A 22,172-nucleotide genomic window follows, 5' to 3' on the forward strand; every position below is an offset into this window, starting at 1 on the left:
AAATTTGATGACATTAGTTGGAATATAAACCACAGATACAATTTTTCCCTGACCTTAGCTATAAAACAAGACATTTGGTATGCATTTTCAGAGGTTTTCACCTTGTCTATAAAAATACACCTTCAATTTTGCAGCAGGCAGACACATGGTATTTGTAGGCATATACAATACATTAAAAGTTAGAGATTTGGGGTAGCTGAATGGCATAGAGGTAATGGGGCTCTTTAGAGGGAGGGGGAAAAGTGTGCAAACAATTACAATCACATATCAAATAGCGTCTCCTCTTCTCCTCTTTTTATTAACTGGTCAAAGATTGTGGGTTGCAAATTAGGCATGAATTTTAAAAGTGGTATAAAAAGGCTAGACCTTGTATGAAGAAATGATTGTTTTCTTTACTGGGATGAATGCTTGCCTAAAAAGTTTACTAAAAGCAATTAAGAGTAAGATGACAAATAAAATATTCAGTCCCAGACAGTTTTAATTTATTTTTAGCACTATGAATTACAAATAATGCCTACAGAGGCATACGTTTGCAGTTGAATTAATGTGATATAAAGCTTTTATTATACTAAAATTTCAAATTCTAGTAGACTTAGAGTGTAGTGCTTTTTCACTCGTCTTAGTTGTGAAGAGAAACAGAGAAATAGGCACCAATGAAATGGCTACGTGTGTGGTGGATTTATGAACTAAAATACTTTTGTCTAAACACTTGGTCTTTTCTCATTAATAATATCCAAATGTTTTTAAAAGATCCTCAAGAAGAGGATTGAGAATATTTTATCAATTATGAATCAGTTACTATATATTCTTTAGGTACAACTTCTCAATTAGTTCTCCCTCTTTCCCAAAGTAGAATATCAGAACTCCAGAAAGCAGTTAGTAGTGGCTTTCATGGATACCTCCCAAGATGTCTGAAATCTCAAAATACTTTAAGGTCATAATTGTGAGTATTTTCAAATGAGGGAAAGGCTACATAAAGGGAAATAAATGAAGAATGGTGAGGCTGTGAAATGTGTCAGATGTCAAATAAATTCTTTTAGCAGTGGGAGTGGAGAATTAAATTAAATGGAAATAATAAGGTTCTTGGTTTCAGGTGCAATGTAGAATATCTGAGAATGATTTCAATGTTAATCCACTTGTTACAAAGGGCAACCCTGCCCTACACCTGAAATTCTTAACATACTTATTATGGCTTTGCCATACAACAGCATGTTAACAGTCTCTACATTCAAAAGGATACTTGCAAAATTCATTCATATTCAAATCTATGCAGAATTGTTGGCAATACAGTAAAAGGAATATTACATTCCGTAAACCATGGCATACCACATTTTACATTATGTAAAGAGACACTATTTACAAGTCTTTAGGAGTTAAATATTTTATCCACTAACATAAGTGATAATTTAGCAAAGTGCAGGACAAAAACAGTGCTATTAATTGCATGTCCTTTAAAGCAGAGTAAAACCATTTCTAAAAGCTACCAAAAGCTTATTTAAGTGTGTCCAGTAAGGGATTACAGAGCATCAAGTAGCCTAGAAAAATGATGCATATTTAGAAACAGTGCGTATGAAAATTCTAAGGCAGCATGCTCAGAACAAGTTTTTGTTTTTAAACACCAGCACTGATGTTTTATCTTTCATGGCAACTATCTATATATGTATATGCACACGTGTGTGTGTATTTAAAATTTGAGAGTGCAAAACACAAGCCTCATTTAACAACAAAAAAAGATGTGCAAATTTTCTTCATACACCAACACAAATAAAAGAGCAAGGAGAATATTCTACCATTATAAACAGTAAATTGAACACAGCAAAGGAGACCGTCTTCATTCCAAAATCATCTACAAGGCACTAAGGGTAGGAAATGACAGATAACACAGAAGTGACTGGATAAAACTCTTCAGTCAGGTCGGAATATGGGATATTTTGGTAAGAATTCTATTATTATTACCTGTAAAATAAAAATAAGAATATATTGACAAGATATTTTTCATTTGTAACATATATAACCCAGGAAGTCTGTAATCACTTTCACAGGACTATATTTTGATCCTGCACTATAAAAAGTGAAATACATGAAACAGAGTAATGTAAAGAACTTAAAACACAAGTTGTTGTTAGATCAGCAATTTAAAAATTAAGCTGGCAAACAAAGCTACTTACTGTAGCTAATAATTTTTATTACTTAATTTACAATAACTATTTGTTTAGGTTCAGAGAAGCAAACCCTATTTTTTTTATTTGTTTTTGGTTTTTTTTTCATCTTATTGTTATGGGGGATACAGAATTGCAGGTTACATATGTTGCCCATGTACCGCCTTTCTCCCCAAGTCAGAGCTCCAGGCGTGTCCGTTCCCCAGACAGTGCGCGTTGCACCCATCATGTAGGTATATATCCCTCCCTTCCCCACCCCCCCTTCCCGAGTCAGCACCTTCAAGCGTTACCATTCCCCAAAGGGTGCGCAACGCACTCATTGGTAGGCATACACCCATCCCCTCCCCCACCCCCCACCTCAGTCCGATATCCATCGGTGTCATTCCCAGATGTGTATTTAGGTGATGTTCAGGGAAACCAATTTTCTGCAAACCCTATTATATTATTATCTCCTTCCCCTACTCCCCCCAAAGTTGAAGAGATTAAAAGTATGCTATATAGATTTTAAAAATACTCTTACATTATATCTATATATTTTTTCAATTAAAGCTGATATTAGTTGAGGATTACTATCTTTTACAAGTTGTTTGTGAAAAGTAACAAAGTACCAAATAGATTGATTAAAACATTTTTTTTTTTTTGAGACAGAGTCTCTCTCTGTTGCCCAGGCTAGAGTGAGTGCCGTGGCATCAGCCTAGCTCACAGCAACCTCAAACTCCTGAGCTCAAGGGATCCTCCTGTCTCAGCCTCCCGAGTAGCTGGGACTACAGGCATGCACCACCATGCCCGGCTAATTTTTTCTATATATATTTTTAGCTGTCCATATAATTTCTTTCTATTTTTAGTAGAGGTGGGGTCTCGCTCTTGCTCAGGCTGGTCTCGAACTCCTGAGCTCAAACGATCAGCCCACCTCGGCCTCCCAGAGTGCTAGGATTACAGGCGTGAGCCACCGCACTCGGCTGATTAAAACATTTTAATTACAGAAATATTTGGAAATATAATAAAAACCTAAGATGTTTTTGAATGTTTTATCTACAGTAGATTTTAGATTTCTGGTCATTTGAATATTTTCCCCAAAACTATGCAAAGTGGAGATAAATATCATAATAATGCTCATTTACGAAATGCAAATGGAATGTTTACTGTTAAATATATACTACACGTCAACAACTTGAAGCTTGGATAAATTTAATATTCTTTTGGATGTCAATGTTACACAATTGATCACAAGGGCTATATGTGAATTATGTTTTATGACTATGATTGTAATAGCTTTCAGTAAAACAAATATTCAAACATATAGTTTTGTCACTAAAAGTTAAATGTCAGCCAAAAAAAGCCAGAAATATGAATTTGGAATTCAGAAGTCAATTCATATTTTATGCAAGTTTTGACAAGATTGTATTTAGAAATATTTTGTTCAACAGCAGCTGTCCCCACCACATGCTATGGTTTATACCTATGTTAAAAGAAGACTAAGATTGTACAATGTTTTCATTTACATATGCTAGCTGAAACTTTTCTAAGATCCAAATAAAGAAGATGGAAGGAAACTTCTATGTTTTAATTGACAAAAGTTCAGGATGAGGAGAAAAAAAGGCAGAAAGAATAGCTGATAAATGATAAACAGTAAAATGTTACATTTAGGATTAGTCCCAAAAATGTAATAAAAAACAACTTCATACTTACATACTCCATCATATTGCTAGTTTCGCATTTCCTTTTAGTCAACTTCCAGTGCAAAGCAAGCTAAGAAAGTATAGTTTTGTTAAGAATTTTTATATCAATTTAAACTAATCACAACTATACATTTGAATAAATCACCAAAAGTCCAGAAGTATATGATACAAAACATAGAACTTAAAAATATGTCACAGAAATAGATATTAAAAATTGAATACTAGTTCCCTAATCCATTCCTTTGTGGCCTAAAAAATTCACATGTAGTATTTATTTTTTCTATGTAACAATACAAATATATGAACATAGCAGTAATTTGCTTAAAATTTCTTACCTTGTGATATAATCTGTTATTTTCCCATTCTAGTAACTTCTGAATTGATCTTCTGGTCTAAGAAAAAGGACCAAGACTTTGTTACAACATGAACTGAAGAGCTTTGTAAACTATGTGTATCTGTATTTTTCTGCTTACTTGTAAAATCCCATTAGTTTCTCCTCTTGTTTTTCTACTAGAAATCAGAAAAAAAGCAATATAATTGACAGAAACTGTCAAAAGAGGAGTAAGATTTTGGGTGATTATTACACAGCTACAATAAGATTATTTATCTATCAATCGGATTTCTATGTATGCTTTCCAAAATGAAATATGTATGAATTGCTCTGTATTGTGAGGCCATTCTCTGGACTATTGTGAAAATCTTACCAATACTGTTAACTTGAAATAGTAGTCTATTTATGGATATAATCTAGGTTTTCATGTACACAGGATTATTTTAAATAACCGCTAAATGCCAAGCTAATATGATTCCTCATAGAAAGTTTCCTACCATAGCTCCTAGCACAACACCTGACATATAGCGGTCAGTCAAGGTCTATATGCTGCATAAAGCAAGCCAACACATATCAGAATTTACACTGAAAATAACATGTTAAAAAAGCCAGTAGGATGTAAACAGATGGAAAACCACTCCATGCTCATTGATCGGCAGAATTAACATTGTTAAAATGTCTATACTACCCAAAGTGATCTACAGATTCAATGCAACCCCTATCAAAATGCCAACATCATTTTTTGCAGATCTAGAAAAAGTAATTCTATGCTTTGTATGGAACCAGAGAAGACCCGATATAGCAAAAGCAAATTTTGACAAGATTACATTTAGAAATAAATTGGGAGGAAATAATTTACCAGACTTCAAGCTATACTACAAGGCTATAGTAACTGAAACAGCATGGTACTGGCACAAGAACAGAGACATAGACCAATGAAACAATGAGAACCCAGATGTAAAACCATCCTCATATTTCCACCTGATCTTTGACAAAGCAGACAAAAACATACACTGGGGAAAAGAATCCTTATTTAATAAATAGTGCTGGGAAAATTGGATAGCCACATGTAGAAGACTGAAACAGGATCCGCACCTCTCACCTCTCACAAAAATCAACTCACGATGGATAACAGACTTACACCTAAGGCATGAAACTATAAGAATTCTAGAAGAAAATGTTGGAAAAACTCTTATAAACATGGGCCTAGGGAAAGAATTTATGAAGAAGACTCCCAAGGCAATCACAATAACAACAAAAGTAAATAAATGGGATCTGACCAAATTAAAAAGCTTACGCACAACTAAGGAAACTATCATGAGAGCAAACAGACAACTTACAGAATGGGAGAAAATATTCACATACTACACATCTGATAAAGGGCTGATAATTAGAATCTATATAGAACTCAGGAAAATCAGCAAGAAAAAATCAAACAACCCCATTAAAAAGTGGGCAAAGGACATGAACAGAAACTTTTCAAAAGACTGACCAATGGCCAAAAAACTTATGAAAAAATGCTCAACATCTTTAATCGTCGGGGAAATGCAAATCAAAACCAGAGTGAGATATCACTTAACTCCAGTGACAATGGCTTTTATCAAAAAGTCCTAAAACAATAAATGTTGGTGTGGATACGGAGAGATAGGAACACTCATACACTGCTGGTGGGACTGCCAGCTAGTACAACCTCTATGGAAAACAATATGGAGATACTTCAAAGAGATACAAGTAGAATTACCATTTGATCCTGCAATCCCATCACTGAGCATCTATCCAAAGGCAAAAAAAAAAAAAAGACATTCTATAAAAAAAAAGTCTGCACTTGAATGTTTACAGCAGCACAATTCACAATCGCAAAGATGTGTAAACAACACAAGCGCCCATCAATACATGAGTGGATTAATAAAATGTGGTATATGTGTACCACTACTCAGCTACAAAAACAATGGTGATCTAGCACCTCTTGTATTATCTTGGATAGTGCTGGAGCCCATTCTACTAAGTGAAGTATCACAAGAATGGAAAAACAAACATCGCATGTACTCATCATCAAATTGGTATTAATTGATCAACACTTATGTGTACATATAGTAGTAATATTCATCAGGTGTCGGGTAGGTGTAGGGGAGGAGAGGATGGGTATATTCATACCTAATGGGTGCGGTGCACGCCATCTAGGGGATGGACACGCTTGAAGCTCTGACTTGGGCGTAGCAAAGGCAATATATGTAACCTAAACATTTGTATCCCTGTAATATGCTAAAATGAAAAATTAAAAAAAGAAACAAAGCTAGAGGCCTCACACTTTCTGATTTCAAACTATATTTCAAAGCTATAATATTCAAAACAGTATGGTGTGGACATAAAAACAAATAGATCAACAGAAGAGTCCAGAAATCCATGCATATATGATCAACTAATTTTTGAAAAGGGCACCAAGTATACACAATGGAGAAAGGACAATATTTTCAATAAATGGTCTTGGGACACCGGATATCTACTTGTAAAAGAATGAATGAAAGTGGACCCTTATCTTACACTACACAGAAATTAACTGAGAATGGCTTAAAGACTTAAACATAAAACCTGAAACAGTAAAACTCCTAAATGAAAACATAGGGAATAAACTCATGGACATTGCTCTTAGCAATGATTTTGTGGATATGGCATCAAAAGCAGAGGCAAAAAAAGCAAAAATAACTCAGATAACATAGAAGTAACAAAGCTTCTGCACAGCCAAGGAGACAATCAGCAAAATAAAAATGGCAAACTTATGGAATGTGAGAATGTATATGTAAACCTTATAACTGTATGAGGTTAATATTCAAAATGTATAAAAAACTTTTACAACTGAATAGCAACAACAACAACAAAACCAATTAAAAATGAGCAAAGATCTGAATAAGACATTTTTTTCAGAGAAGACATACAAATAGACAACAGGTGTATAAAACATCACTATTCATCAGGGTAATGCAAATCAAAACTACAATGATATAACAACACCTGACACCTCTTAGGATGCTCATTATTAAAAAAAGAAATCTAGTGTTGGCGAGCATGTAGAGAAAAATGAACCCTTGTATTCTGTTGGTAGGAACATAAACTGGTAGGTTTATTTGGTAGAATAGTATGGAGGTTCCTCAAAAATTAAAAATAGAATTATAACATGATCCAGCAAACCCACTTCTGGTTATATATTCAAAGGAATTAATATCATGATCTTGAAGATCTATCTGTACTCACATGTTCACAGCATTATTCACGATAACCAAGATATAGAAATAACCTAAATGTCCACCAACACACAAATGGATAGAGAAATAGTGATACATACATAGAATGGTATATTATTCAGCAGAAAAAATAAGAGTATGCTATTTATGATAACATATAAGGACCTGGAGGGTGTTATGTTAAGTAACGTAAGCCAGACATAAAAAAACACATAATATATGATACCACAGGTAGAATCTAAAATAGTCAAACTTATAGAAGCAGAGAGTACTATATAATGTGGTTGCCAGGAGCTGGGGAGAGGGGAATATCAGTAGTTGATGGTTAAAGACTACAAAATTTTAGTTATGCAAGATAAATAAATTCTACAGCTCTATTATGCAGCATAGTGCCTACAGGTGACAATACTGTATTGAATATTTAAAATTGCTAAAAGTGTACATCTTATATTAAGTATTCTTACCAAGAAAATACCAATAACAATAATGATATTAATAACAAAGGTGGTAAGAAGAATCTTTGGGAGTTGATGGATATGTTTATGACCTTGATGATAGTGATAGTTTTTCAGGGTGTATATTGATTCCAAAATTCATTGAGATGTATACATTAAATACATACAGTGGAATAGACTGAATGCTTATGTTCCCCCCAAATTCATAATTGAAATCCTAATTCTCAAGGTGATGGTATTAGGATGTGAGGCTGTTGTGAGATGATTAGATCATGGGATTAGTTATAAAAGATAACCCAGATAGCTAGCTAGCCCCTTCTACCATGTGAGGGTACAGTGAGTAGGCTCCACGTATGAACCAGGGAGTGGGCCCTCACCAGACAACAAATCTGTTGGCACCTTGATCATGGAACTGAACTGTAAGAAATAAATTTCTGGCCAGGCGCGGTGGCTCACGCCTGTAATCCTAGCACTCTGGGAGGCCGAGGCAGGAGGATTGCTCGAGGTTAGGAGTTCAAGACCAGCCTGAGCAAGAGCAAGACCCCGTCTCTACTAAAACATAGAAAGAAATTAACCGGACAACTAAAAAATATACAGAAAAAATTAGCAGGGCATGGTGGCGCATGCCTGTAGTCCCAGCTACTCATGAGGCTGAGGCAGTAGGATTGCTTGAGCCCAAGAGTTTGAGGTTGCTGTGAGCTAGGCTGACGCCACGGCACTCTAGCCCGGGCAACAGAGTGAGACTCTGTCTCAGAAAAAAAGAAAAAAAAAGAAATAAATTTCTGTTGGTTTTAAGCAACCCAGTTTATGGTATATTGTTATAGAAACGTTAACAAACTAAGATATACAGCTTTTTATACTAGGGCTGCCCAGAAAGTATCCAGCCATTGTTAAACTAACAAGAATTGTTTGCATGACATCAATGTAACCTGGCAGCCAAGCAGAGGGGACTGCAATGCGCATGCGTGAACAATGACGACTTCACTGTACTACTAGATGCCATTGAGTGAGCATGTGTACTGTGTGACCACCACATTTAAAATGAGTAGAGCAACGAATCTGTATCAAATTTTGCATCAAGTTTGAACATTCCTCTGCAGAAACTATTTGGAAGATTTAGAAGTCTTTCAGGGACAATGCAATGAATGTAGTGCAAATAAAAGAGTGTACAAACACTTCAAAGATGGTCGAGAATCTGTTGAAAGTGACCCACATTCTGGAAGGCCTGCAACAAGCAGAACACCTGGGAATGTTGAATGTGTATGGGTTAGGTTAAGAGACACTGGAAGAACTGTGTGAGGTCCCAAGGTGCCGACTTTGAAGGGGACTGAGGAGTCATTGTCCTATATACAAAGTTTCTTGTTACTTTGTGTCTTCTTCAATAAATGTCTCTATTTTTCATATTACATGGCTGGATATTTTCTGGGCAGCCCTCATATATCAACCACAGCTTGGTAATGTGATTCACATAAAAAAGGAAAATTCAACATTATCATGATAAAAGCACTGAACAGAGGGGTTTCAAGATGGCTGACCAGAGGTATCTGGTACTTGCTTCCTCCACAAAAAAGAAACAAGATAGCAAGTTACATAAACACACTTTGAATGGATCACCAAGAGAGAACACTGGAATTCAACAGAGAAATGACAGGAAATACCTAAAGCAAGAAAAGAGAGGGAAGTAAGGCAATCTATTTGGCTGGAATTGGCTGAAAGCCTGGAGAGGCTCCCCACTGCAAGGAAAGAGTGAAAGAACCCTAGTGGTCCATATTCCTGCCACAGGCTCCTGAAATTCCAGCCATGGGAGATTCCCCCAGACCATTCCAGTTCCTGAGACTAATATAGGGAGCTGCCTGGAGACTACACAAAGGCATTGCTCCAGAGAGGTAGCTCACGCTGGGTTCCATATACCTCTTTAGTCCTAAACAGCTATAGCAAGCCACCATATGGAGAGCCCAACCCCCACCAGACTGTATCCTGCCTGGGGGTTCAATAGCCCCTGCACTTCCACATCACTGGAACCCCACTGATATTCCCCACCATCAGTCACCACCATAGCAGGCTGGTGCCTAGTGCCAAAGTGCAAATGAAACACATGCTACCCAGTCACCTACATGCAGCTACTGCCACTGAAAGCAACCTTGCCCTCCACAGTAGAAGGGCTGCAGCACAGCTGCTGCTCCCATCACCTAAGTATTCTGCAGGGGGCCTGGGGATCACCCTAACCCTGCCTACAACAGCTGGCAACTGTATGCACCAGCAGGGGACCTAAGGACAGGTCTGCCCATCCTGGCTCCACACCACCACAGTTCCTGAGTATGCCATCTGGGGGCCTGGGGACTGCCCAGTCCTGTCCACCACTGTTGGCATCTGAGTACTACTCCCAGGGGCCTAAAGGCCTGCAGACTCGCCTGCCCACTGCTGCTACCACCATCACCAGCACAGACTTCTTGGGAGCCAGAAGGTTGCTGTGTCACTACTATTGTCATTGCCCATGCCATGCCTGCTGCCCAGGGACCTGAGAACATGTTCACCTACCTGGCCTACCACTGCCATTAGCAGCATCCAAGTAGGCCACGTGGAGTCCCAAGAATCAGCCCACTTGGACCAGTGTAGCAGCTAACACTAGTGCCAGTGTATGCCACCATGGGGTACAAGAACAGCCACATTCAGCCCACTGTTAACACCACTGGAACCTAAAGACTGGCCTATCCGGTGTCCCCAGCAAAACTTCACAACAGTCCCCATTAAAAACTGCACCCTTAGCTACTGAGGAAATCACAGACACCACTGATATTGTTTAGAGCCAAAAAATCATATAAAGAATATACTACTGCATGCACCCAGAATCAAAGTGCCCTATCCAATTAACAATATTAATACATCTTCAGGACAAAGTCCTCCCAATGAAAGCAAATTAAAAAAACTCGGAGAAGTGACTGTTACACAAGATGCACAGATATCAACATAAAGACATAAAGAACAACAAAAAGCAAGGAAATATGACAGCTATGAAGAAACACAATAATTCTCCAGCAAACCATTGCAAAAAGAAATTTATGAAATCCCAGAAAAAGAATTAAAAAGAATATCAAAGAAGCTCAGTGAGATATAGAAAATACAGGAAAACAACACAAAGAAATCAGAAACACAATTCAGGATATGAATGAGGAATTTACCAAAGAGATAGATATCACAAAAAATAATCAAACAGAAATTATGTAACTGAAGAATTAACTAAATGAAATCCAAAATACATTTGAAAGCTTCAACAATAGACTAGATCAAGAAGAAGAAAGAATTTCAGAACTTGAAGACAGGTCTTTTGAAATGACTCAGTCAGACAAAAAAAAAAAAAAAAAAAAAAGGAAACAGCAAAGCCTCAGTGACATGTGGGACACCAAAAAGTGACCAAATATTTACATTTTTGGTGTCCCAGAAGGTGAAGAGGAAATAAAAGGGATAGAAAACCTATTTAATAAAATGATATCTGAAAACTTTCGAGGTCTAGCATGCAAATTAAACATTCAGATACAGGAAGCACAGAGATCCCCAAATAGATACAATTCAAAAATGTCTTCTCCATGGCATATTGTACTTAAACTATCAAAAGTCAAAAACAAAAACAGAATGAGAGAAGAGTCTAGCCAATTATAAAGGAACCCTGATCTGACTAACACTGTATTTCACAGCAGAAACCTTACAGGCCTGGAGATAATGGGATTATAATATTCAAAGTGGTGAAAGAAAATACTGCCAGCCAAGGATACTATATCAAGCAAAGTTATCCTTCATAAAAATGAAGGACAAATAAAGTCTTTTGCAGACAAGCAAAAGCTGAGGGAATTCATCACCACTAAACTGGTCCTACAAAGTGCTTAAAGGAGTTCTACATCTGGAAGTGAAAGGGCAGTATCTACCATCATAAAAATACACAAAGATATAAAACTCACTGGTAAAGCAAACACACAAATAAGGAAGAAAAAGAAATCAAATGTTACCACGATAGGAAAATCACCAAACCTCAATCAGAAACAATGAGAGAAAGGAAAGAACAAAGGATATAAAAACATCCATAAATAAAGTAATAAAATGGAAGGAATAAGTCCTCACATATAAATAATTATATTGAACACACAGAAATTAAACTTTCCACTCAAAAGATATAGAATGGCTGGATGGATTAAAAAAACATGACCCAATTATCTTAGACCACTTGTGTTGCTGTAAAGGAATACCTGAGGCTGGATAATTTATGCAGAAAACAGGTTTATTTGGCTCATAGTTGTACAGGCTATACAAAAATCATGGTGTCGTCTGCTGCTGGTGAGGGCTTCAGGCTGCCTCCACTCACGGCAGAAGGTGAAGGGGAGGCAGTGTGTGCAGAGATCACATGGCAAGAGAGGAAGCAAGAGAGAAAGGGGGCAGGTGCCAGGTTCTTTTTAAAAACCAACTTTCACTGGCACTAATAGAGTGAGAAGTCACTCATTACCATAAGGATGAAACAAGCCATTCATGAAGACTCTACCTCCATGACCCAAATACCTCCCTTTGGGCCCCACCTCCAACATTGGGGATAAAATGTCAACATGAGATTTGGAGGAGTAAAAGAAATGAAAGTAGAGCCCCAAAAATATGCTGTCTAGAAGAAAGTCATCTTACCTGTAAAGACACATATAGAATGAAAGTAAGGAATGAAAAAAGATATTCCATGCAAATGGAAACCAAGACAAGCAGGAGTAGCTATATTTATATCAGATAAACAGAGTTTAAGTTAAAAACAGTAAAAAGAGAAAATGAAGGTCATTAGATAATGATAAAGGAATTAATTCCGCAAGAAGATATAATAATTCTAAACATATGTGTACCCAACATTGGAGCACCTAAATATATGAAGCAAATATTAAATCTAATGGGACAAATAGACCCCAATACAATAACAGTTGGGGGCTTCAATACCCTACTCTCCACATTAGCTAGATCCTCTAGACAGAAATTTTTTTTTTCTTTATTTCATCTTATTGTTATGGGGGATACAGAATTGCAGGTTACATACGTTGCCCATGTACCACCTTTCTCCCCAAGTCAGAGCTCCAGGCGTGTCTGTTCCCCAGGTAGTGCGCGTTGCACCCATCATGTAGGTATATATCCCTCCCTTCCCCACCCCCCCTTCCCGAGTCAGCACCTTCAAGCGCGACCATTCCCCAAACGGTGCGCAATGCACTCATTGTGTAGGCATTCCCCCATCCCCTCCCCCACCCCCCACCTCAGTCTGATACCCGATTGGTGTCGTTCCCAGATGTGTATTTAGGTGATGTTCAGGGAAACCAATTTTCTGGTGAGTACATGTGATGCTTGTTTTTCCATTCTTGAGATACTTCACTTAATATAATGGGTTCCAACTCTCTCCAGGAGAACCATAGAGATGTCGTATCTTCATTATTCCTTATAGCTGAATAATATTCCATGGTATACATATACCACATTTTGCTAATCCATTCATGAATTGATGGGCATTTGGGTTGTTTCCACATCTTTGCTATTGTGAATTGTGCTGCTATAAACATTCGGGTACATGTGTCTTTGTTACAGAATGACCTTTTTTTCTTTGGGTATATGCCCAGTAATGGGATTGCTGGGCCAAATGGCAGGTCTACTTGAATCTGTTTAAGATACCTCCATAATGCTTTCCACAGGGGTTGCACTAGTTTACAGTCCCACCAGCAGTGTATTAGTGTTCCTGTATCTCCACACCCACGCCAACATGTGTTGTTTTGGATTTTTTTGATAAAGGCCATTCTCACTGGGGTTAAGTGATATCTCATTGTGGTTTTGATTTGCATTTCTCTGATGATTAGGGATGTTGAGCATTTTTTCATATGTTTGTTAGCCATTCTTATATCTTCTTTCGAGAAGTTTCTATTCATGTCATTTGCCCACTTTTTGATAGGGTTGCTTGATTTTTTCTTGCTGATTTTCCTGAGTTCTAAATAGATTCTTGTTATCAGTCCTTTATCTGATGTGTAGTATGCAAAAATGTTTTCCCATTCTGTAGGTGGTCTGTTTATTCTCTGGACTGTTTCTTTGGCTGTGTAGAAGCTTTTTAATTTAATCAGGTCCCATTCATTTATTTTTGTTGCTGCTGTGATTGCCTTAGGGGTCTTCTTCATAAATTCTTTGCCTAGGCCAATGTCTGTAAGAGTCTTTCCTACATTTTCTTCTAGAATTCTGATTGTATCACGCCTAAGGTTTAAGTCTGTTATCCACCGTGATTTGATTTTTGTGAGAGGTGAAAGCTGTGGGTCCTGTTTCAGTCTTCTACAAGTGGCTAACCAATTCTCCCAGCACCATTTATTGAATAGGGATTCTTGTCCCCAGAGTATATTCTTTCCTGCTTTGTCAAAAATTAGGTGACTATATGAGGATAGTTCTATATTTGGATTTTCTGTTGTGTTCCACTGGTCTGTGTCCCTGAACTTGTGCCAATACCAGGCTGTTTTAAGAACCACGGCCTTGTAGTATAGTTTGAGGTCTGCAAATTAATACCTCCCATTTTGTTTTTGTTGCTTAAAATTGCTTTTGCTATACGGGGTCTTCTTTGATTCCATACAAAGTGTATAACTATTTTCTCTACGTCTGTAAAGAATGATGTTGATAATTTAATAGGGATTGCATTGAATCTGTAGATCACTTTGGGTAGTATAGACATTTTAACAATATTGATTCTTCCGATCCACGAGCATGGTATATTTTTCCATCTATTTGCAAGTTCTGCTATTTCTTTTCTCAGTGTTTCACAGTTTTCCTTATAGAGGTCCTTTACCTCTTTAGTTAGGTATATACCTAGATATTTTATTTTCTTTGTTGCTATTTTGAAGGGTATTGAGTCTTTAATTTGGTTTTCCGATTGACTGTTATTGGCATATATAAATGCCTCTGATTTGTGTATATTAATTTTGTAGCCTGAGACTTTGCTATATTCGTTAATCAATTGCAGGAGTCTCACGGTTGAATCCTGCGGGGTTTTCCAGATATAACATCATATCATCAGCAAAAAGTGAGAGTTTGATCTCTTCCTTCCCTATTTGGACTCCCTTGTTTCTGCTCTCTTGCCTGATAGCTCTCGCAAGGACTTCCAATACTATGTTGAAAAGTCATGGGGACAATGGGCAGCCCTGTCTGGTTCCAATTCTAAGTGGGAGTGCTTTCAATTTTTCCCCGTTCAAAATGATGTTGGCTGTGGGTTTGTCATAGATGGCTCGTATCATTTTTAGGTAGGTTCCATCAATGCCTATTTTGTTAAGCGTTTTTTTTTTTTTTTTTTTTTTTATTATTTTTTTTTATTTTTTATTTTTTATTTTTATTTTTTTTTTTGCTATTGTACAGCATTCCAATGTATTTTTTTTCAAGTTAAAAACAATAGTTTCATATTTTTTTCCCCACCCCCCCTTTCTCGAGTCAGCACCTTCAAGTGTTACCACTCCCCAAACGGTGCGCAATGCACTCATTGTGTAGGCATACCCCCATCCCCTCCCCCACCCCCCACCTCAGTCTGATGTCCAATTGGTGTCATTCCCAGATTTGTATTTAGGTGATGATCAGGGAAACCAATTTTCTGGTGAGTACATGTGATGCTTGTTTTTCCATTCTAGGGATACTTCACTTAATATAATGGGTTCCAACTCTCTCCAGGAGAACCATAGAGATGTCGTATCTTCATCATTCCTTATAGCTGAGTAATATTCCATAGTATACATATACCACAGTTTACTAATCCAATCATGTATTGATGGGCATTTGGGTTGTTTCCACATCTTTGCTATTGTGAATTGTGCTGCTATAAACATTTGGGTACATGTGCCTTTGTTACAGAATGACCTTTTTTCCTTTGGGTATATGCCCAGTAATGGGATTGCCGGGTCAAATGGCAGGTCTACTTGAATCTGTTTAAGATACCTCCATAATGCTTTCCACAGGGGTTGCACTAGTTTGCAGTCCCACCAGCAGTGTATGAGTGTTCCTGTCTCTCCACACCCATGCCAACATGTGTTGTTTTGGGTTTTTTTGATAAAGGCCATTCTCACTGGGGTTAAGTGATATCTCATTGTGGTTTTGATTTGCATTTCCCTGATGATTAGAGATGTTGAACACTTTTTCATATGTTTGTTAGCCATTTTTATATCTTCTTTTGAAAAATTTCTATTCATGTCCTTTGCCCACTTTTTGATAGGGTTGCTTGATTTTTTCTTGCTGATTTTCCTGAGTTCTAAATAGATTCTTGTTATCAGTCCTTTATCTGATGTGTAGTATGCAAAAATGTTTTCCCATTCTGTAGGTGGTCTGTTTATTCTCTGGACTGTTTCTTTGGCTGTGCAGAAGCTTTTTAATTTAATCATGTCCCATTCATTTATTTTTGTTGGTGCTGTGATTGCCTTGGGGGTCTTCTTCATAAATTCTTTGCCTAGGCCAATGTCTGTAAGAGTCTTTCCTACATTTTCTTCTAGAATTCTGATTGTATCACGCCTAAGGTTTAAGTCTGTTATCCACCGTGATTTGATTTTTGTGAGAGGTGAAAGCTGTGGGTCCTGTTTCAGTCTTCTACAAGTGGCTAACCAATTCTCCCAGCACCATTTGTTGAATAGGGATTCTTGTCCCCAGAGTATATTCTTTCCTGCTTTGTCAAAAATTAGGTGACTATATGAGGATGGTTCTATATTTGGATTTTCTGTTGTGTTCCACTGGTCTGTGTCCCTGCACTTGTGCCAATACCAGGCTGTTTTAAGAACCACGGCCTTGTAGTATACTTTGAGGTCTGGCAAATTAATGCCTCCCATTTTGTTTTTGTTGCTTAAAATTGCTTTTGCTATACGGGGTCTTCTTTGATTCCATACAAAGTGTATAATTATTTTCTCTATGTCTGTAAAGAATGATGTTGGTAGTTTAATAGGGATTGCGTTGAATCTGTAGATCACTTTGGGTAGTATAGACATTTTCACAATGTTGATTCTTCCGATCCACGAGCATGGTATATTTTTCCATCTATTTGCAAGTTCTGCTATTTCTTTTCTCAGTGTTTCATAGTTTTCCTTATAGAGGTCCTTTACCTCTTTAGTTAGATATATACCTAGATATTTTATATTCTTTGTTGCTATTTTGAAGGGTATTGAGTCTTTAATTTGGTTTTCCGATTGACTGTTATTGGCATATACAAATGCCTCTGATTTGTGTATATTAATTTTGTAGCCTGAGACTTTGCTATATTCGTTAATCAATTGCAGGAGTCTCACGGTTGAATCCTGCGGGGTTTTCCAGATATAACATCATATCATCAGCAAAAAGTGAGAGTTTGATCTCTTCCTTCCCTATTTGGACTCCCTTGATTCTGCTCTCTTGCCTGATAGCTCTCGCAAGGACTTCCAATACTATGTTGAAAAGTAATGGAGACAATGGGCAGCCCTGTCTGGTTCCAGTTCTAAGTGGGAGTGCTTTCAGTTTTTCCCCATTCAGTATGATGTTGGCTGTGGGTTTGTCATATATGGCTTGTATCATTTTTAGGTAGGTTCCATCAATGCCTATTTTGTTAAGCGTTTTTATCATAAAAGGGTGTTGAATTTTGTCCAATGCTTTTTCTGCATCTAGTGAGAGTATCATATGGTTTTTGTTTTTGCTTCTATTTATGTGGTGAATTACATTTATAGATTTACGTATGTTGAACCACCCCTGCATCTCTGGGATGAAGCCCACTTGGTCGTGGTGGATTATTTTTTTGATAAGTACTTCGATTCGATTTGCTAGTATTTTATTGAAAATTTTTGCATCTATATTCATGAGAGAAACTGGTCTGTAGTTCTCTATTTTTGTTGCGTCCTTTCCTGGTTTTGGTATCAATGTTATATTCGCTTGGTAGAATGTGTTGGGGAGAATTCCATCCTTCTCAATCTTGGAGAATAGTTTATGTAGGATGGGCACCAGTTCTTCTTTGTATGTATGGTAAAATTCAGGTGTGGACCCATCTGGACCAGGGCTTTTCTTTTTGGGAAGGTTTTTTATTGTTGTTTCGATTTCAGTTCTTGATATTGGTCTGTTCAGGTACTCTATTTCTTCCTGGTTGAGCCTGGGAAGACTATGTGTTTCTAAAAATTTGTCCATTTCGTCCACATTCTCCAGTTTGTGTGCATAAAGATTTTTGTAGAATTCATAGATGATATCTTGTATCTCTGTAGCATCGGTTGTGATTTCTCCTTTCATGTTCCTAATGGAGGTTATTAGAGATTTTAGTTTTGTGCTGTTGGTTAGTCTAGCCAGAGGTGTGTCTATTTTGTTTATCTTTTCAAAGAACCAACTTTTTGTTTTATTAATTTCCCTTATAGTTTCTTTGTTGTCCTTTTCATTTAATTCTGATTTGATCTTAGTTATTTCTCACCTTCTGCTGGGTTTGGGGTGGTTCTGTTCTTCTTTCTCCAGCTCTTTGAGTCTATTCGTTAGGTTGTCTATTTGCATGTTTTCTGTCTTTTTGCTATAGGCATTTATGGATATGAATTTTCCTCTCAGGACTGCTTTAGCTGCGTCCCATAGATTTTGATAAGTTGTATCTCCATTGTCATTTAATTCAAAGAAACTTTTGATTTCCATCTTGATTTCTTCCTTTATAGTATAATTATTCAGGAGAAAGTTATTTAGCTTCCATGAGTTTGAGTAAGAGTGAGGGTTTCTGCTTGTGTTCATTGTTACTTTTATTCCGCTGTGATCTGAGAAGATGCATGGTACAATTTCTATTTTTTTGAATTTTTTAAGACATGCTTTATGTCCTAGGACATAGTCAATCTTAGAGAATGTCCCGTGAGCTGATGAGAAGAATGTATATTCTGTGGACTTTGGGTAGAATGTCCTATAGATGTCAGCCATGCCCATTTGTTCCAGCATTCTATTTAGGTCCATTATGTCTTTGTTCATTTTCTGTTTAGAGGATCTGTCCTGTACTGTCAGTGGGGTGTTGAAGTCTCCAGCTATTACAGTATTGTTATCTATCATTTGGTTCAGATCTAGTAGGGTTTACTTTAGGAATCTAGGTGCACCTAGGTTGGGTGCATATATATTGAGTATAGTGATGGCTTCTTGTTGAATTGTGCCTTTAACCAGTATGTAGTAGCCATCTTTGTCTTTTATTAGTTTTGTTGGTTTGAAAGCTAAGTTATTGGAAATTAAGATTGCCACACCAGCTTTCTTTTGGTTACCATTTGCTTGAAATATCGATTTCCATCCTTTTATTTTCAGTCTAAATGCATCTTTGCAGGTTAGGTGAGTTTCTTGAAGACAGCAGATACTTGGATTGTGGTTTTTTATCCATTGGGCCAGTCTATGTCTCTTGAGCGGGGAATTCAAGCCATTCACATTTATTGAGAAAACTGATAAGTGAGACAGTTTTTTGTTCAGCTTGTTGGGTAGAACTTCATTGCGACGTTTTCTCTCCTGAGCCATTGTGGTATCTGGAATTTGATCTTTAGCTCTTGAGTACTTTTACATTCGTGGATCTTTCTTGTGCTGATCCGTGTGTAATTCTCTCTTGAGTACTTCTTGGAAGGCTGGTCTTGTCTTGGTGAATTCCCTCAACCTTTGTTTATCTGAGAATGTTTTAATTTCTCCTTCGTATAGAAAACTTAGCTTAGCTGGGTACAAGATTCTAGGCTGGGCATTGTTCTGTTTCAGAAGTGTGAAAATGGGGCCCCAACCTCTTCTTGCTTGTAAGGTTTTAGCTGAGAAATCTGGCATAATTCTGATGGGTTTTCCTTTGTAAGTTACTTGTTTCTTTCTCCTTACAGCTCGGAGAAGGGACTCTTTAGTGGATATTTTGGTCAGCCTGATGACTACGTGGCGTGGTGTTTTCCTATTTGCTATGACTCTCCCAGGGGTCCTTTGAGCTTCTTGAATCTGTATGTCTAGAGTATTGGCAAGGCCTGGACAATTTTCCTCGATGATGTCTTCAAATAGCTTGTCCAACCCTTGATTATTATCTTCTTCACCCTCAGGAATGCCAATAACTCTCAAGTTAGGTTTCTTCACATAATCCCACATTTCTTGAAGACTCTGATCATTTCTCTTATTTCTTTGATCTATCTCTGTGACTGACTTATTTAGTTGGAAAGAGTTATCTTCAATTTCTGAGATTCTTTCCTCTGTTTGATCTACCCTGCTCTCGAGACTTTCCACAGTGTTTTGTAGCTCTCTGAGTGAACTCTTCATTTCTAGGAGTTCAGTTTGGTTTTTCTTCAATATTTCAATTTCTTTAGTGAATTTTTCTTCCAAAACCTGTATTTTTTTTGTGGTTTCCTTGTGTTGTTTATCCATTGATTCTTGTATATTATTCAGCTTGTTTATGATCCATAATTGGAATTCTTCCTGTGACATGTTGGTGTTTTGAGTCTGGTTTGTGTCAAATAGTTGGGAGCTGGTATTTCTCTTTGGGGGTGAGCTTTCCGTTTGATTCTTTGTGCTCTCTGTGTTTTTTCGCTGGGCCCTTCCCATCTAGATTTATCGTTGGATCTTTTCTTATAGATTTAGTCTGGTTAACAGCACTCTTTGTGCTCTATTCTTAGGCTGTGAAGCAGTCTAGGTATGTTGCTTCTTTTGGCAAGAGGGGGAGACTGTTGTGTATTGTTTAGAGATTTTTTCTGTTTCCGTTGGGGGACTGCTTCTGATGGGTCCAATCCTAGAGGATTGGAGTGATCCAAGACCACTTTGGCGAGTTAGGACACTGTGTTGTGGTCTTTCAGAAGGCAGGCAGGGTCCACACTAGTAGTGGACCGAAATTCTCTTTGTTTGTTTGTTTGTTTCCCTTTGGTTCTTCCTCTACAGGGGTGGTTTCTGTCTCTATCCGCAGGAAAGATACTAGCAATGGGGAGAGGACGGTGCCCTCGCTCGCTCAGCGCCCCAGTTGCTGCAGCTCCCATGGGCAAAAGTCTGCCTTGGCCCAATGTCCCCAGGGATCAGGTTCCACACTCTCACTTCTGGAGTAGTATTCAGTGTTTATACATTGGTGGGGCCCCTACATAAGGTCCGTGGACCATGGGAGGGGGCCGTCCAGGGAGGTTCTTGGTACCCTATTGCTCCGCAGTGACTTGGCTGTGGGCCCTAAGATGGCGATTGTGTGCCTGTAGATCGCCGGCGCTGGGGGTGACTGCTCAGGATCCGGTATGTACCAGAGCCAGGGGCCTGGCCCATTCTGAAGCTCACCGTAGGTGCCCAGTTAGAAGGTGAAAAGAGAGAAGAAAGAAAAAAAAAGAAAAGAAAAGAAAAGAAGAGGAAAGAAAGAAAAGAAAGAGAAAAGAAAAAAAAAGAAGAAAAAGAAAAAAAAGAAGAAAAAGAAAAAAAAAAAAGAAAAGAAACACAAAAAACCAAACCAAAAACACCAGAAACACCAAAAAAACCGAACAAAAACAAACTGCACAGCACCACACCGCACCGCAAAGCGGAAAGATACACAAATCTGAAGTATATAGTTCGGCGACTCAATGTTTTTTTTTTTTTTACGCCTTAGTGCAGCTCCGCCCCTTCACGCCCGTCTGGCCTGGACCCATCGGTTTCACAGTCGATTTCAAGATGGCGTCTGCGTGCCCGCAGAGCTCCTGGAGTGGTGGGGATCCAGCCTCCGTGTTCAAAAAGGCGCGGCAGCCAGAGGCCCGGAGGGCAAAGATGCCCGCCGAGGCTGTCCGGCTCGTGAGCCGCCGCAAAAAAAAAAAAAACCCAGAAAAAATTCACCAAGAATAAAATATATAGTTCGGCGAGCCTATTCTTCTTTTTTTTTTTTTTTTACGCCTTAGCACCGCTCTGCCCCTTCACGCCGAGCAAGGCCCCAGTGGAGATTCCCCCAGGGTCCAATCTGTTCAGCCTTTATTGCTATCCAGCATGCTCATGCATATCCCACCCTCCTGGCGTTGGTTCAGGGACCAGCGGAGGGCGCTGGGCAGAGAGAGCCGCTCGGCACTTTATGGCTCCCGAGCGGTTTCGCCCTCGCTTTCAAGATGGTGCCTGCAGAGCTCCGGGGCTGGAGGGGACCGGCTCCCCGGCAGGCAGAGACCGCCACTGCCCGGGGGCTGGCCAGCAAGGACGCCCACCGGGGGTGACCGGCTGGAGAACTGCCAAAAAAGGCAGCATGGGGTACAACGCTATTCGCTGTCTGGGAATCTTTTGTGTTTTTCCGTCCTGGTGCAGGTCCGTCCCTCCTTGCCAAGCGCTGTCTCAGCTGAGAGCCCGCAGGTTCTAAGGTATTTTCCCGAAAAAGCCTCCTTAGACAGAAAGTTAACAAAGAAACA

The 22,172-nt window shown here is 38.4% G+C and overlaps 1 protein-coding gene across 3 annotated transcripts in view; it reads right to left on the reverse strand.

Moving 5' to 3' along the window:
- Positions 1 to 1,905: 1,905 nt before the first annotated feature.
- Positions 1,906 to 22,172, reverse strand: part of CHIC1 (cysteine rich hydrophobic domain 1) — a 92,649-nt gene continuing 72,382 nt past the window's right edge. For 2 of the 3 annotated variants that reach the window (XM_069464473.1, XM_069464475.1), the window contains 3 exons: positions 4,174 to 4,230; positions 3,849 to 3,908; positions 1,906 to 1,956 (listed from right to left, as the gene is read on the reverse strand). In XM_069464473.1, the coding sequence (XP_069320574.1) occupies positions 1,906 to 1,956; positions 3,849 to 3,908; positions 4,174 to 4,230 (168 nt within the window). The remainder of the gene's footprint in view (positions 1,957 to 3,848; positions 3,909 to 4,173; positions 4,231 to 22,172) is intronic. The other variant, XM_069464474.1, reaches the window with a different exon arrangement.

This window comes from Eulemur rufifrons, chromosome 30, assembly GCF_041146395.1.
Source record: "Eulemur rufifrons isolate Redbay chromosome 30, OSU_ERuf_1, whole genome shotgun sequence".
NCBI classification, from domain to species: Eukaryota; Metazoa; Chordata; class Mammalia; order Primates; family Lemuridae; genus Eulemur; species Eulemur rufifrons.